Genomic DNA, 15,617 nt, shown 5'->3' with positions numbered 1-15,617 from the left:
TCTGCGAACTTGGTCAGCCACAGTCCTTCCGTGTTGGCCTGTACCTCCGAGAAATATATACCGAACAGGAGAGGTCCAGGACTGAGCATTGTGGGATGCCACTTGTAATGGTTTGGAGTCTAACATGGCTCCAGCAATTCTAACCATGTGGGTTCTGTCCTTGAGAAAGTTTGCAACCCATCTAGTGACATAGGGGTTTATATTTAAGCTGGTGAGCTTATCTATAATGCCCGAGTGGGGTATTGTATCGAAGGCTTTTGCGAGGTCCAGGTAGGCTGTGTGGACCACCTTCCCCTCGTCAATGGCCTTGGTGACTGTTTCAAAGAAATCGACCAGGTTTAAGAGGCAGGATCTGCCCTTAACAAAGCCGAACTGGGTAGGATCCAGTTTCTGTAGGTCCCCAAGATCTTTTTTTATGAGGTCCATGATGATCCTTTCCATAGCTTTGCAGACCAAGCTAGTCAGGCTTACGGGGCGATAGTTTCCAGGATCCGTTGAGGCACCACCTTTGTGGAGAGGGACCACTGTTGCTGTACGCCACTCTTTGGGTACATATCCTGTGGTAAGGCTGAGATTGAACAGTAGTTTTATGTTTGGGTTTAGCTCTTCTTGGAGTTCATGTAGGACGCAGCCCGGGACACCGTCTGGTCCCATTGATGCTGTGTTTTTTGCTTTGGAGAGGGCAGCTCTTACCTGAGCATCTGAGATGTCAGGGGCAGCACTCTGCTGGGATAGATATTTGCCCTTCGTGGGAGAAGTTTGCGCTGAACCTGTCAGCTAGGATGTTGGCAATGTCTGTGGGTTCGTGAATTTTTGTCATTTTGGACTAATTCTGGGCATATCTGGGAATTCCCACCCAGGTTCCTAACATAACTAAAGAAAGCCTTGTGATTATCCTTAGTGTCCTGTGCAATTTTTCTCTCGAAGCTGGCCTTAGACGATTTTATGAGTGCCCGTAGTTTTTTGCTAACACTGATCAGAGATGCCTTCCCTTTTTGGGATTTTGCTTTATCATGTAGTAGCGTCCTCCTTCTATTGTATAGTTTGTTTATGGCTGGGGTCCACCAGACAGGATGTCTGCCTTTGGAGGATTGGGTCCTGGTTTTATTTGGGATTGCATGATCCATGCATTCCTGAAGGTGTTCATAGAATGCGTTTATAAAGGACTCTGCGGTCTGGGCCGTATTTTCCATAGGCCCGGGGGCTTTGAAGGATTCCACCTCAGTTTTGAGGAGTGTGAAATTTGCTTTAGAGAAGTTTTTCACTGTGGTTTTCTGGGCAGGGGGTGGGGTCGGGATGTGAATATCCAGTGAGATTAGTTTATGGTCTGATCTTACCAGTGAGGGATACACTTCTGGTCTGGAGCATAGAGTCCCCATGTTGGTGATAATCCGGTCCAGTATGTTTTCCCCTCTTGTGGGAGTGGTAACAAGTTGTTCCATAGCATTTGAGTTTATAAATTCTAGGAACCTTTGAGCTAGGGTGCTGGAGCTAGAGTAATGTTCCCAGTCTATGTTTGGGTAGGTGAAGTCGCCCAATATAATGGTGTTTGGAGAGACCTTCATATTTTCCAGTGTTCTCAGGAAGGCTGAGTGGGGTTCCTGGGTTTGGAAGGGTGGTCTGTAGCAGGCTATAAACTGGAAGGCAGTTTTACCCACTGTTAGTTGCACATGGATAGTCTCTGATGCTTCGTGCTGTGCCACCAACCTGGAGGTGTGGGTATCTTAGACGAATATTGATACTCCCCCTCCTTTTCTGGTTCGGTCCAATTTTTGGGAGTCATCGAAATGACACCGAAACTGTGTTGAACATATCTACACCCCTGTCTGAAGTGGAATTAAAACTTTTAAATAAAGGTTTAAATTTTGTACTGGGTTTTTTGTTCAGGAAGATTCTTTGGCTCAGGATGTTATTTCCTTTTGTCAGTTTTTGAATCTTAAGTTATTTTTTTTATTCTGAACCATCTAATGCTGATATTCAATCATTTAAATTTCACAAATCTGCCTTTATGCCTCCCATACATCCCCATGTTTCTATGTTTCAAACTAATGTACTCCGAGATCTACATTTTCATTCTAATGAGTCTCAGATCTTGCCCCATAATCTCTCAAAGGTTGAAAAACAGGCGGTTAATAATCTGAAAAATAATAAAAAATGGTAATTTTATCAGCAGACAAGGGTGGAGCTGTGGTGGTAATGAATTGGGCTATGTATCATAATGAAGTCCAAAGACAACTGAAGGATGGCCGATATTATATGCATATGCCCATAGACCCTACGTTTAGCTTTAAACAACAAATTGATAATTTTCTTACAAAGGCCAGGGAAGAAGGGATCATTACACATTCCGATTTATAACATCTCACAGTGTCTGATCCTAAGCATCAATATCTTTTAGTTATGTACTTACCATAACTTCAGATGTATGGGATCCATCTCGCCTACATTCTGTACTGATGGGTTCGGAGCCGATCCTCGGCTCCGACTCGGCACGCTATACTATAGAACGAAGTCTCTTATTGGCTGAGCTATCCCACATCCCAGGATGCACCACCACTGCTTCCCCAGATCTTGTTTGTCCGCACACATACACACATACATAGACTGTTGATATAATATTGCCAGATTGTTTCAAGAGAGGAAACAATTGAACTCGGACCGTCCGGTCTCTTCTGATCTCCAAGGCAGGGGGAAGGAGGGTGGGTTATTAGGAATGTAGGCGAGATGGATCCCATACATCTGAAGTTATGGTAAGTACATAACTAAAAGAGGTAATGTGATCCTATCTCGCCTACATTCTAGTACTGATGGGACAGCGTCCCTAGCACCTGATTCCTGGGTGGCTCACTGGAAAACACTCCTGAGAACTGTGGAACCGAAGGAAGCTCGCCCCCGAGATGCCACGTCCAATTTGTAATGAGAAATAAAGGTGTGAGGAGAAGACCATGTAGCCGCCGCACAAATGTCACTAATAGCAAGCTTGGAATGAAAGGCTGCCGAAGTAGCCATAGCCCTGGTAGAATGAGATTTCACTGTAGCTATAAGCTCTTTGTTAGAAATGAAGTAAGTATGACTGATACAGTCTCTGATCCACTTGGCAATAGTGACTTTCGTGACGGCTTTGCCCAATTTATTATCCGAAAAGGACACAAACAATTGATCTGCTTTTCGTGTTTGGTGTGTCCTATCCAAATAGAAGCGTAATTGTCTGTGTCTGTGGACATCTAAGGTGTGAAAGATATACTCCGCTCTGTTTGAATACTTCGGGAAGAAAACTGGAAGTTCCAGTGATTGCTGCAGACAAAAAGTAGAACAAACCTTAGGAACAAAGGATGGGTTCGGTCTGAGGGATACTCTATCCTTGTGAAAAACCAGATATGGTGGTTTGATACATAGGGCTTGAAGTTCTGAAACTCGCCTGGCTGATGTAATTGCAACTAATAAAGCAGTCTTCCAAGAAAGAAATTTTAAGTCACAAGTTGCTGCCGGTTCAAAGGGGGGAAGAGGTTAAAGCAACTAACACCACATTAAGGTCCCACGGTGGAGCGGGATGAGATATCGGGGGCCGTAGCAGCCCAGCACCTTTCATGAAGGCTTTACACAACTTGTTGCTCATCAAAGGTGGTTCTATGCTCTCATGAAAATTGGAAATAGCCGCCAATTGAACTTTTGATGGTAGAGACCGAACAACCTTGGTTGAACAGAGAAGCTAAAAACTTCAGAACCTCTGACTGTCATGGTTGGGCCCAAATAGCAAATCTCTTCCATTTGCTGTTATACATTTTCTTAGTAGAAGTCTTGTGGGCCGAGGATAAGATATGTATGACTTCCGGGTCCAAAGCATGGTTCCTGACTATGGTCGGAAGAGGAGGAGCCAAGCTGTTAAGTTCAGTGGAGGGACTGATGTAGCTGTCCCGACTGATGGGTCAAGAGATCCGGAACTTGGTCCAGGAACCATGGACCGTCCAGCGCATATTTGCGAAGAAAGGGAAACCAGACTTGACAAGGCCAGTATGGGGCAACTAGGATCATTTTGCTCTCTAAGCGAATCGCCTTCTGGATCACCTTGGGAAGAAGGGAAACTGGAGGAAAGGCGTATAGCAGACCGGTGGGCCAAGCTTGGACTAGGGCGTCCTTGGGAATCTCCCCCGGAACTGGGATGAGAGAGAAGAACTGTTGGCATTTCGTGTTGAGGGGGGTTGCGAAAAGGTCGCAGCAAGGAGTTCCCCATCTCCTGAAAATCTGAGTTGCTACTCTGTCGTTCAGAGACCACTCGTGAGGGGAGAGAATAGTTCTGCTCAGCTTGTCGGCTATCACATTTGATTTCCCTGGAATGTGTGTTGCTACCAGAAAACGTTTGGTTGCAATCGCCCAATCCCATACCTTCATGGCCTCTCTGCAAAGAGGGTAGGATCTGGTCCCTCCTTGCTTGTTCAGGTACCAGACTACCAACATGTTGTCAGACTGGATGGCAATCGTGTCCTGGGGGAGGTAACTGTGTAGTGCTTGCAGCGATAGAAGCACCGCCCTCATTTCCAGTATGTTGATGTGGAGGAGACTCTCGGAGTGCCACTGGCCTTGGACTGACCTGCCCGGGTAATGTCCCCCCCACCCCGTCTGGGAGGCGTCCGTAGTCAGTGTGGCCACTGGGGGTGGTGGAACGAAGGGTTGCCTCTGATCCAGGTTGGAGGAAAGAAGCCACCAACGAAGGTCCTGTTTGCACGTCTCTGTGATCAGAATGTGGTGACTGAGTGGGAGATCCTGATAAGACCACTGGACTGACAGGAGCCACTGGAGAATCCTCATATGTAACCTTGCTAAGGGGACTAGGAGAACTGTGGCCGACATGGACCCTAACAGTTGTAGGACCATCCTCGCTGGGGCTCGACGTCTGAGGAGCAAAGCTCGAACTTGAGACTGTAGTGTTTCTATCCTCTCTGCAGGAAGATAGACTCTCATTTGCCTTGAGTCTATCTCTGCTCCGATAAACCGAATGCGCTGAGATGGTAGCAACACGGACTTTGTCCAATTGAAGGTGATTCCTAGGGAGTTGCCTAGAGATATAGTGGCTGCTAGGTTCTGCAAGAGTAGACGCCTGGAGGTGGCAGTTAGGAGCCAGTCGTCTAGGTATGGAAACACCTGGAATCCTAGACTTATCAGGTGAGCAGTCACCACCGCCAAACATTTGGTTAACACCCTGGGGCTGTGGTGAGACCAAAGGGCAGTGCACAGAACTGGAAATGACTGTCTCCCAGGCTGAAGCGCAAGTGTCTCCTGGACTCCTGATCTATCAGGATGTGATAATAGACGTCCTTGAGATCTATGGAGCACATCCAAACACCTTTCTCCAGCAGCAGGAGAATGGATTGTAAGGTGACCATCCGGAACTTGGACTTTTTCACTGAACGATTTAGTTTGCCGAGATCCAAAATGGGCCTCAAGTCCCCGGTCTTTTTTGGCACCAAAAAGAATCTTGAGTAAGTCCCTAATCCGGTCTGGCCTGCGGGGACAGGTTGGATGGCTCCTTTTTGAAGCAGCTTTGATATTTCGTTGCTGCAAGATCCCGTTGACTGGGTGGCGGGTCCGGGATTTTCTGGGATGGAGGTGGGGGTTGAGAAAAGGGGATGGTGTAACCTCCGGCGATGATTCGGAGCACCCATCGGTCCTGAGTGATACTCTCCCAGGCCTTTAGGTGCTTCGAAAAACGACCCCCGACTGGCTCCGGAGCTGCACAGTCGGGCACTCCTTCAGGGATGCTGGAAGGTTGAGGAGCCACGAAAGGACTCGCGGTCAGTGTTGCGGGGGCCTCCGCTGCCTCTGGGACGGCGTCTTCGTGAAAAATTTCCCCCTCCTCTGCCTCTAGAAGGGGGATCGCTCTGCTGCGAAGAGTAAGGCTTTTGAGATTTACGGAACCACATTTTCCCCCCTCTTCTAGCCTTGGGATAAGGCCTGAAGGGAGTGGAAAACCGTGCCCCTACGGCAGTTAAAGTCTTACCCTCTTGTTCACAGCGAGTCAAGGTGTCCTTTACCTTGGGTCCAAACAGAGAGGACCCATCAAAGGGAGCGTCGGCAAAGGAAGACAAAGGCCTCCACAAAATGACACAGGCGGAGCCAGGCTTGTCTCCGTAGAGCAACGCCTGTTCCGCATCTTGCCCCTCGGCTGCATATGAAATGAGCCTCAAGGACAAGTTCGATAACGATGATAGGGTAGCCAGCTGAGAGTTAACCGTCTGGGCCAACTGCTCAGGTAAGTTACCAGAGAGGGTATCTGAAAGTTCCTTGACCAGATCCCTCTGAAGTCTGGTGAAGTGCGTCAAATAATTCAGAGACCTTAAAGTAAAGGCTGCTGAAGTAAGGGTGCTCTTCCCGTACCGATCCATGCTCCTAGACTCTTTATTAGGAGGATGAACGGACGTTGAAGCCTCTGCCACATCTTGTTGGGTAGCAGATGCCACCACCAGGGCATCTACAGGTTCATAGGTTGGTACTAGGCTATCAGCCCTAGGGCCTATACAAGCCTAGCCATAACAATTCCCTGGCTATTTCTTCCCACATTATTTACTTTCCTGGACCCCTGTCTAGCAGGGCGACTGATGTGATCCCTGGGGTGAATTTCCTTTCTCCCATCCAATTGTCAAGGTTCCTCTTGAAGAGGTCCAAAGAGGCACTCTGCTTGACATGTATGGGCAATCTATTCCAGAGTCTGGGGAGTCTCTGGGTCAGGAACCTATCCCTCCAGCATGTTTTGTTTATTGTGATGATAAGATTTAGATCCCTGGAGCGTGTAGCTCTGAGGGATTGGGATTTCTTTAAGTGTAGCATGTCCAACAGTTCTGGGTTTGACATGGCCTTGTATGTTAAGCAGAGATCGCCTCTGGGTAGACGATATGCGACAGAGTATAGCTGGAGTTTTTTTAAGGCGGTCAGTGTAGGGCATCTGCTTTAGGCCTGTGATTCTTTTAGTGAGGTATTTCTGAGGCCTTTCCAGTTGTTGCAGATGTCTTGAGAGGTACATACCAAATGGGGTGTTGTATTCTATAACGGGTCTAATGAGGGATGAGTACAGTGGGACAATGACCTCCTTCTTTCTGGATGAAAAGCCCTTCGTGATGAGGTGTGCCACATAGAAGGATTTCCTGACTGTTGTGGCGATGTGGTTATCGAAGGTGAGACCACTATCCACCTGTGTCCCTAAGTCTCTTATCACACTTTCTGTGTTTAGTGTACTGCCACCTATATGGTAATTCATGGATACATGTTTTTTTCCCAAAGGGGATAACAATACATTACAGCCACACCTTTGGAGAGAAAATCCTTTTCAGGGGGTGCTGAGAGAAATTTATTGGGGCGAGCTGGCACCGGTTCCACAGAATCCGGGTGTTCCCACGCCCTTCGAGAGATCAAATCCAGGAGCTCATCGAAGAGCGGAGACACCCAGGAGGCGGAGGGCTGAGCCCCGGCGGCCTTGAGGAATACCGACTCCTCAGCGGAAGGGGGTTTGGACTGCCAGTCGCCTCGTTGCTTCAGGATCTCCAAAATGTCCGCAAAGGAGACATCATCCGAGGACGACTTAGGGGACCCCTCCGCATCATCGAGGTCGGTGTCCGAGGTGAGAGACTCGTCAGGGGAGTCGACGTGCTTCCTCTTGCGCACTCTTCCTCGGAGGTTCCTCCGAAGACGCTTCGGAGGGACCTTCAGGAAGGAGGGAACCCCCGATGGGGGTGGCCTCAGGCCCCAGGGCTCCGCTGTCTTGAGACAGGGGGACTACAAAGGAACCAGTCTCCGTGCCAAGGGAAGGTGACGGTGAGACGGTTGAAGTGGCCAAAGAAGATTTTGCCAAAGCACTCCTCGTGGCCCTGAAGGCGGGACCCCCAGAGTCCTGGGAAGGTCCAACCCCCGAGGCCACAACAGTAGACGGCACTCCCGCAGCTGACGCACCGAGAGGGAGGCTCGGAACTGAAAACATCGGTCCCGAAGCGTCACCCCCGGGGCCGACAGAGGAGGTCCGTGTACCGAACTCTGACCCAAAGGGCGGGGTTGGAGTAAGGGTCGGAACTGACCCGAAAACCTCCACCGGCTCCACCAGCACTGACTCCAACGGCGCCGAGGCTGTTGGAGGAGGAACCAAGACAACAGGGTGGGCAACCGGCTCCGCAGCCGACTGGGCTGGAGCCGAAACCAACTTTTGAAAGACCGAAGACTGAAACAGCCTTTGAAGTACCCTGTCTATGTCCGAATCCGACATTCTCGAAGACCGAGAAGAGATCGAACGAGCTCGAGTCGACTTCGCCGGTTCCGAAGGACTGGGGGACCGGCTCCGAATAGTCTCGATAAATATCGGTGCCGAGGGAGACTCCACAACCATTGCAATTCTCGAGCCGGGCGGGACTTCGCCAAGGAAGAGTCTGAGCGGGCAACTCTCATCGGCTCCGAAGACAGTGGAGCCTATGAAGGTGACCCGCCTCTCGAAGCTCTAGCCTTCGACTGCGAAGCCAGAGGAGTCGAGGCTGGAGGCATAGAGGCAGACCGTTCCGCCCTCGGCTCCGAAGTCCGTGGAGCCGAAGGAGAAGCCTGCCGAGATTTCTTTGTAGCCGGTTCCGACGGGCTGGTCGGGGCCGAGATTTCTTTTTCTTTGAAGGTGAAGAGGAAGAAGATAAAGCCTCCTCAAAGGAAGGGGTGATAAGCCCTTTTAAAATCAATTTATTTTTCCTCTCTTGGAGGACAAGGGAGGAAAAAGCGTGACAAACGCTGCATGACTCTTGAAGATGCTTAGGGCCTAAACAATAAACGCACAAAGAGTGATCGTCCGTGATGGTCATTTTGTAACTGCATTTAGAGCATTTTTTGAACCCTGATGTTCTGTGCTCTTTTGACATGTTGATACAGAAATCACTACCACAGATATAAACTTTAAATACACCAAAAGTTAAAGGAAATACGTAAATTGAGTACAAGGCCCCTCCAACTGAAACGGGAACACTTGACCCAACTCTAGACTAACACAGAAAGACTCACACTAAAAACTTTCAACAACGCGCGAGGGCAAGGCCCCTCTAACTTAAACGGGATCCTTTCCCTCAAACTAGACAATTTTTACCACAAAAAAAACCTCAAATATCAGTCACAAAACAACGAATAGCTGTTAAAACAGCTTTTGGGTAGATTAAAGTAACAAACACTTAGCTCAGCCAAGTCCGAGACCACGTCTTTGCTGTAGAAGTGGCAAACGAGATCTGGGGAAGCAGTGGTGGTGCATCCTGGGATGTGGGATAGCTCAGCCAATAAGAGACTTCGTTCTATAGTATAGTGTGCCGAGTCGGAGCCGAGGATCGGCTCCGAACCCATCAGTACAGAATGTAGGCGAGATAGGATCACATTACATCTATATTTATTACCCAAGATCCATAAGGATATACAGAATCCACCTGGCAGACCAGTCATTTCTGGAAGGGGTTCACTTACGGAACCACTTTCTGAATTCATGACTTACTATCTCAAACCTTTGTTGATGTGGGTGAGATCGCGGATACAGGCCACCACACAATTCTTACAGGTAATCTCAGACATGCAATTAGAGCCTGGATGGCTATTATGCAGACTGGACGTGACTGCATTATACACCAACATCCCCCATTGGGCTGTTCTTCAGGCCCTACAATATTGGCTAGATAAGGGGGAACTTTATCCACCAGGATTCAATGCCTTCTGAGTTTGTTTGGCAGAACATGTGCTCACTAAAAACATCTTTTATTATCACGGTCAATGCTACTGGCAATTACAAGGTTCTGCAATGAAAGCGCCTTTCACTCCTATTTATGCAGACCTATTTATGGCCTTTTGGGAGAAACAAATGATTTATGACCCAAATCATAACATATATCTGGACGAAATAGATATGTATCTGGATGACTGTTGGATGGTTTGGAGGACTGGTGGCACATATTTATTGGTGTTTATACACTATTTAAATAGCAATAAGTGGGATATTCAATTTATAGTCAATTATGATCTTCAGCAGATCACTTTTTTGGATGTTCTGCTCACCAGTAATACTGGCAACACCCTGGCTTGTCAAATATATTGTAAATACTCACAGTGTAACTCCTTATGACATGCCACCAGCTTCCATCCACAAGATATCATACATAACATACCCACATCACAATTCCTTCGAGTAAGACAGATATATTCTAACTCAGACACATATGAATACTACAGGCAGGATTTGGTTACCAGATTTAAAGCCAGGGGTTATAAACATGGGAATGTTCTGTCTGCAAGTAACTGGGATTCTGTCAAAGATAGGAATGAGTTACGGAAGTACCAAGAATCTTCACAGTCTGGGACTGCTGAAATTCAGTTTGTCACGACATACGTCCATAATACTAACACTCTTACAGATGTAGTTAATCGCCACTGGAATATATTGCAGGCTGATCACAGACTATTATTCTTAACCCAAGATGTTTATTTTCTTTTCGAAGAGGCAAAACATTAGGCTCTCATTTTAGTCATTACAAACCAATGGGGTGAATGCAACAAAATTCAACAGCAAAAAACTATTACTGGGGAACGATTATATGGTTGTATCCCATGTAGACACTGTACATACTGTACAAGTCTAGTTAAGTCTAAACATTTTCCAGCAAAAATATATCCTTAGTATTTAATATAAAATTCTTGGCTAATGGCAGTACTTGACTGGGTTATTTACTTAGTCGCATGCTCGTGTTCAGCATTTTATATTGGGCAGACTTCTCGACCATTACGATTATGCATGATGGAGCATCTCAGTGATATTAGAAACAAAAGGCAGTCCAGTGCCTTGTTTAAACATTCACTCATACATTCCACTGCTTGTTTCAGATTTATGATCATTGACAGAATATTAGGAGACATGAGTAATAAAACTGGATGGCATACTTTATTAAATAAAGAGAAAAAGTGGATTATTAACCTGGGTGGGTTATTCCCACCTGGATTGAATGAGCACTTGTAATTATCCAATTAGTGAGCTTTCTTTGGATTACCAGGATGTATAAAATTATGCTTGGCGCAGTCGGAGTTTTACACTGAGGAAGGCTTTAACAGCTGAAACTGGTCTGATTTTTTGGGGGTTAATCTTTCTGATTGCCCTTATGGTGTATTAAAGTTTTTTTCCCCACACTATATTCTGCTGGCCTGCTCATTTTGCCTTTGCCTTGTACTCTCTGGGCCTTTGCACTTGCTGTACTTGCGAAGGTTTGGTTTGTTCCTTTACTTCTGTAATGTGAAATAAACAAAAGTGTAAAGGATATACAACTAAGCAAATTTTATAAGCAGGTATTTTAATACTACATTTGCTGAAGAATTGCAGTATCTAAAGACAGCATACACTCTTGCAGAATTCTTGGATATAACTTCTTTGCATACAGTAGTCAAACGATGGAGGGCCACAATTAGCCTTTTTTCAAGCACACATTTGTCAACTTTTTTCTGAAGAGGAAATCAGTTGTCAGCTCAACAAATTTGGTTTTACACTAATATACTCTGCAAAATTATTTCTGCAGTCTTACTTACCAAAGCAGGATAAAGTTTTTCTTCAAGTAGTGCAACATAAGCCAGGGTATCAGCTCCTTCTTTGGCCGACAAGAAGTAATCTGCATTATATTTCTGAAAAGAACCACCACCAGTAAGTTAAACTGTGGACAACCCATCTTTGTTTTATATGCAGTACTGATAATTCTATAAACGGTATTAGTAATGGCTCAAGCTACAAGAAATAATACGCAGCAATTAAAAAAAAAAACAGTGATTATACACTCTGCAAATCTCAAACAAGGACAACAGAAAGAGAGACATGGAGACAGACGCTCAAACCATTACTGAATTTTAACCGAATTCTGCCCAGAAACCGATCTGATCATGTATAAGGTACTAATGCCCACTCATCATTCTTAATTGTAAGAGACAGAATGACAACACAAAGTGATTCAAGACATATTTTAGTGAGAAAACGTACAAAGCTCATAAAGTTAGGAATTATCTCTTTACAATACAGACTGCCACACACCACTGTGTCTGGTGCTGAAAGCAAATAACTTCCGTGTTTAACTGCCTCCTCTTGGTTTTTTTTTTGTTAGACATGCAATTTCCTTTTTATGGCATCATGGTGGTGAAGTACAGAAACAGCGCAAGCATATCTGCTATACCAGAGCTCTCTCCATCTGCAGCAGGGACAGTTACCATACACCTCTATGCTAACCGCAGTCAAAGACGACCTACACGCCCTGCAAAAGCATACTGTCAGTTAAGTACTGCAAAACGCCTTACCTTAAAATAGAGTATATTTACTCATTAACATTTCACTCCTTCCTCTTTTTTCCCCAACATTTGCAAGACTAAAGCATTGACTATCCAATGCCACCACAATACCCTCAAGAGATCCGTATCTTATTATAATTGTAATCTATGAGGGAAATTGATTGGTCTGTACGCCCTCAGTACAGACTACTTTACGATCAACTATCAGTTTGGGACAAGATAACCAGAATATAATGAAGGGCTTGCAGTTATAATTAACTTATTCTTTGTAATTATGTATTCTTTATTAGTATCTAAGGAATGCTACCAGAATAAAATGTCCCCTTTTAAAGGATCCAAGGTTGTGCATACCCTAGGCTAGTCCTGGGATGTTGACTACTGCAATGTGCTTTACAGACGCATGAAAGTTATGCAGAATGCTGTGGCATGCCTTCATATTGTGGTAAACTACCATGTTCACATAATATCTGCCTCACACCGTCTGCTAAGAGCACACAAGCCTGAATACAAATTTTTGGTTCTTACCTTACAAAGTCCTGCATGGAATGGTAACATCAATTATCTTGACTTCTCTGCTCTTCTATTACAGGATACCTACTGATTCATAGGACTGATCTGAGAATGCATGGTTCCCCTCAAAGTATCTATGGTGTGATCCCAGTTATTCTTATTAGGAGTAACATATAATTCTTATATACAACTTTTTAATGGCGGGCTTTATTTTCTGCATCAGTACTGGCTCCATGCTCTCAATAAACAGGTGCCTAAAAGTTATTACGGAACTATCATCCAGGTAGTCAGCTGAAGTTGTTTGAGGTCAAACACCCATGTTCTTTTGTGAGAAAATCCAGTCTGGGATCAAGATTGTGATAATTGCCCCTGGCCATTTCTAAAAGAAGGAAACCACTCTTGCCTGGACAAGAAGGGAGTCACCACAATGATCTTGGAAGATTCCTTCTGAACCTACAGAAGTACCCTAGATATTAATAGATACAGTGGAAAAGCATATAGGAACATTCCTGTCCAAAGAAAAGAAAAGGCATCTGTCTTCCAGGCCTTCTCGTATACAGTCCTGGTACAGAATTTTGCAGTTGATTATTTAGAGAGGAGGCAGAAAGGTCCACCTGAGGAATTTCCCATAGATGGGTACAATTTTGGAAGACCCCTGATCTAGTTTCTGTTTGTGAGATCCTGATTTTGTCCTGCTCAGCTTGTCTGACGCACAATTTTGCTCAGATTGACTGTAAGATGATGCCTGAAGAGTGATACAGTGTTGTAAACCTATAATCCATGCTAACATGGTTAGCCTGCATAGGGATAAGATCTGATTATACATGGCTTATTTACATACCACATTGCTGTGAAATTGTCTTTCACAACCTAAAGAGGTCCTGGGGACTACAGATGATTCAAAGAAAGGAGCCACTTTTGAGATTTTAAGTATTTTTCCTCTGTTTATTTGATAAGTTTTTCTGCATAGCTGCCTAGTTTGAGCATTTTCTGGCTTGTTAAACTTGATTTCTGCATTAGTAGCTGTATTTAGAGCACAACCAAAAGCTGTTTACTGAATTTCCTGTTTGCACTTAATTTTAAAATCGTTTTTTTCTCAAAACTTGCATATTTTCTGTCTTTGAAGTAGCACTCTTGTGTGGGGTCATTTACTGCACTGTTATAACTTGATATTACTTGTGAACCTCTGCTATCTCTGAAAAAACAAAAACAAAAAAATCTTGCTTTTTTCCCACTTTTCTGAGATTTAAAAAAGTTCAAGTTACAGGCTTGCTGTTCTTGAACTGTTTTGTAAGTTTCTGTGAGGCCATTTTTGCTTGGGTTAAAGGAAAGTCTCTCTGTTGATCAGTGGCAGTGAAAAACATTGAGCTGCTTCCCTGCCCCCCGTGGGAGTGGTTACTAACTTGGAACTGTAGTTTTATTGGCCGTTTTGGGTCAATTCCTGGCTCTTTCCAGCCCCTGCTATCAAGCACGCTTTAGAGTGGAGTTGCCACTAGAGCAGCATCGGGCAGCGCGGGTTTAACAAGGTTAAACTTTTTCTGGCTCCAAAAAGTCTGTTCTTCATTTTTTCCCTTAGAACTGCTCTACTAGTAATCTAAACAGTATATCCCTTAACTAAAAAGCGCAGCACTTGTTCCTAAAAGCTTTTACTTGTCTTAAAAGCATCTTCTTTTCAGGTTTAGCACTTCTGTATTATACAAAGTCCCTCACTAGCAAACCCCCCCCCCCCAGGAGTACCCACTTCCTTACCAAGTCCTCTCTTATTCAGTTACACCCCTAACTTCTAAATTTCTCTAGCATGTCAAGGGCCAGATGCTGGCGTCCTCTCCTGTCCAGTTGGTGAATTTGGGAATATTGAGGCAATGTTACAATTGCCTCATGTACACTGACAACCCTCTCCTCCTCCCACATAACACAAATACTTGCGAGATGCAGCTATTTAGCCAAACTGGAGGCTGAGCTCTCTCAACTCAGGACTGGCAAGACCAGACAGGAGGAGAAGGCAACTACACACACCACAAAACCAATCTCACATAAAGCTATCACAACAATGAATCAAACACATAAACACACAAAGTCATACTCGGAGGCTCTGAGCAAAAATTTACCTAAACAGCAGAGGCCTCCAAAGCAGATATCCAAGCAACTGCCACCTCATGACACACCACAGGCAACACATAAACCACAAAATCAGTGTGCAAAGCAGTCACAGCCCTTAAGGCCAAATACAACACCAAACATACTTGTCATAGGTGACTCCATAGTCAGACACACTGACGTCCCACTCACCAGGCTGAACAAGGAGAGGGTCACAGTAAGCTGCCTATCGGGCGCTAGAATCCGCCACATAACACAAGCACTCGGGTCACTCCACAGCAAGTACAAATATGACATAGTCATTGTCCATGCTGGTGTGAACGACCTGAGACGTACCTCCCTGGACTACATGAAAAGAGACATAGAGGAGCTCTCTGATTATGTAGCCCAGGCAGGTATGACCCTGACCCTGAGCAGTATCCTTCCTTCACCAAGAATGATGCCACAACATAGAGACAAGATGATCAGCTTTAACAATTGGCTTAATTTCTGGTGTCATTCAAAGGGGATCCAGTGTCTGTCTGCCTGGGATGACATGCTTGACAAGCCACGCTGCTTCGCAAGGGATGACTTGCACCTGTCACCCCTGGGATTCCGGATATTGGCCAAGGCTCTTGCCACCCCCATAGTGCCTTTTTTAGGCAAGGCTCAAATTCTAAACCTACCACCCTAGAAAATAAAAATGGGAAGAAACTAAGGGTAATGCT

At 45.3% G+C, this 15,617-nt stretch overlaps 1 protein-coding gene across 4 annotated transcripts in view; it reads right to left on the bottom strand.

The window, feature by feature from the left end:
- The window catches only part of MTX3 (metaxin 3), a 558,615-nt gene that overhangs the window by 293,530 nt on the left and 249,468 nt on the right, over positions 1 to 15,617 (bottom strand). For all 4 annotated transcript variants that reach the window (XM_044063728.1, XM_044063727.1, XM_044063725.1 and 1 more), the window contains exon 4: positions 11,560 to 11,652. In XM_044063728.1, coding sequence (XP_043919663.1) covers positions 11,560 to 11,652 — 93 coding nt within the window. The remainder of the gene's footprint in view (positions 1 to 11,559; positions 11,653 to 15,617) is intronic.

This window comes from Protopterus annectens, chromosome 2.part2 (genome assembly GCF_019279795.1).
Source record: "Protopterus annectens isolate FY-2018-M chromosome 2.part2, PAN1.0, whole genome shotgun sequence".
Classification (NCBI taxonomy): Eukaryota; Metazoa; Chordata; order Ceratodontiformes; family Protopteridae; genus Protopterus; species Protopterus annectens.
The sequence above is the reverse complement of the archived record's forward strand: the minus strand, read 5'-3'. Positions and strand labels throughout refer to the sequence as shown.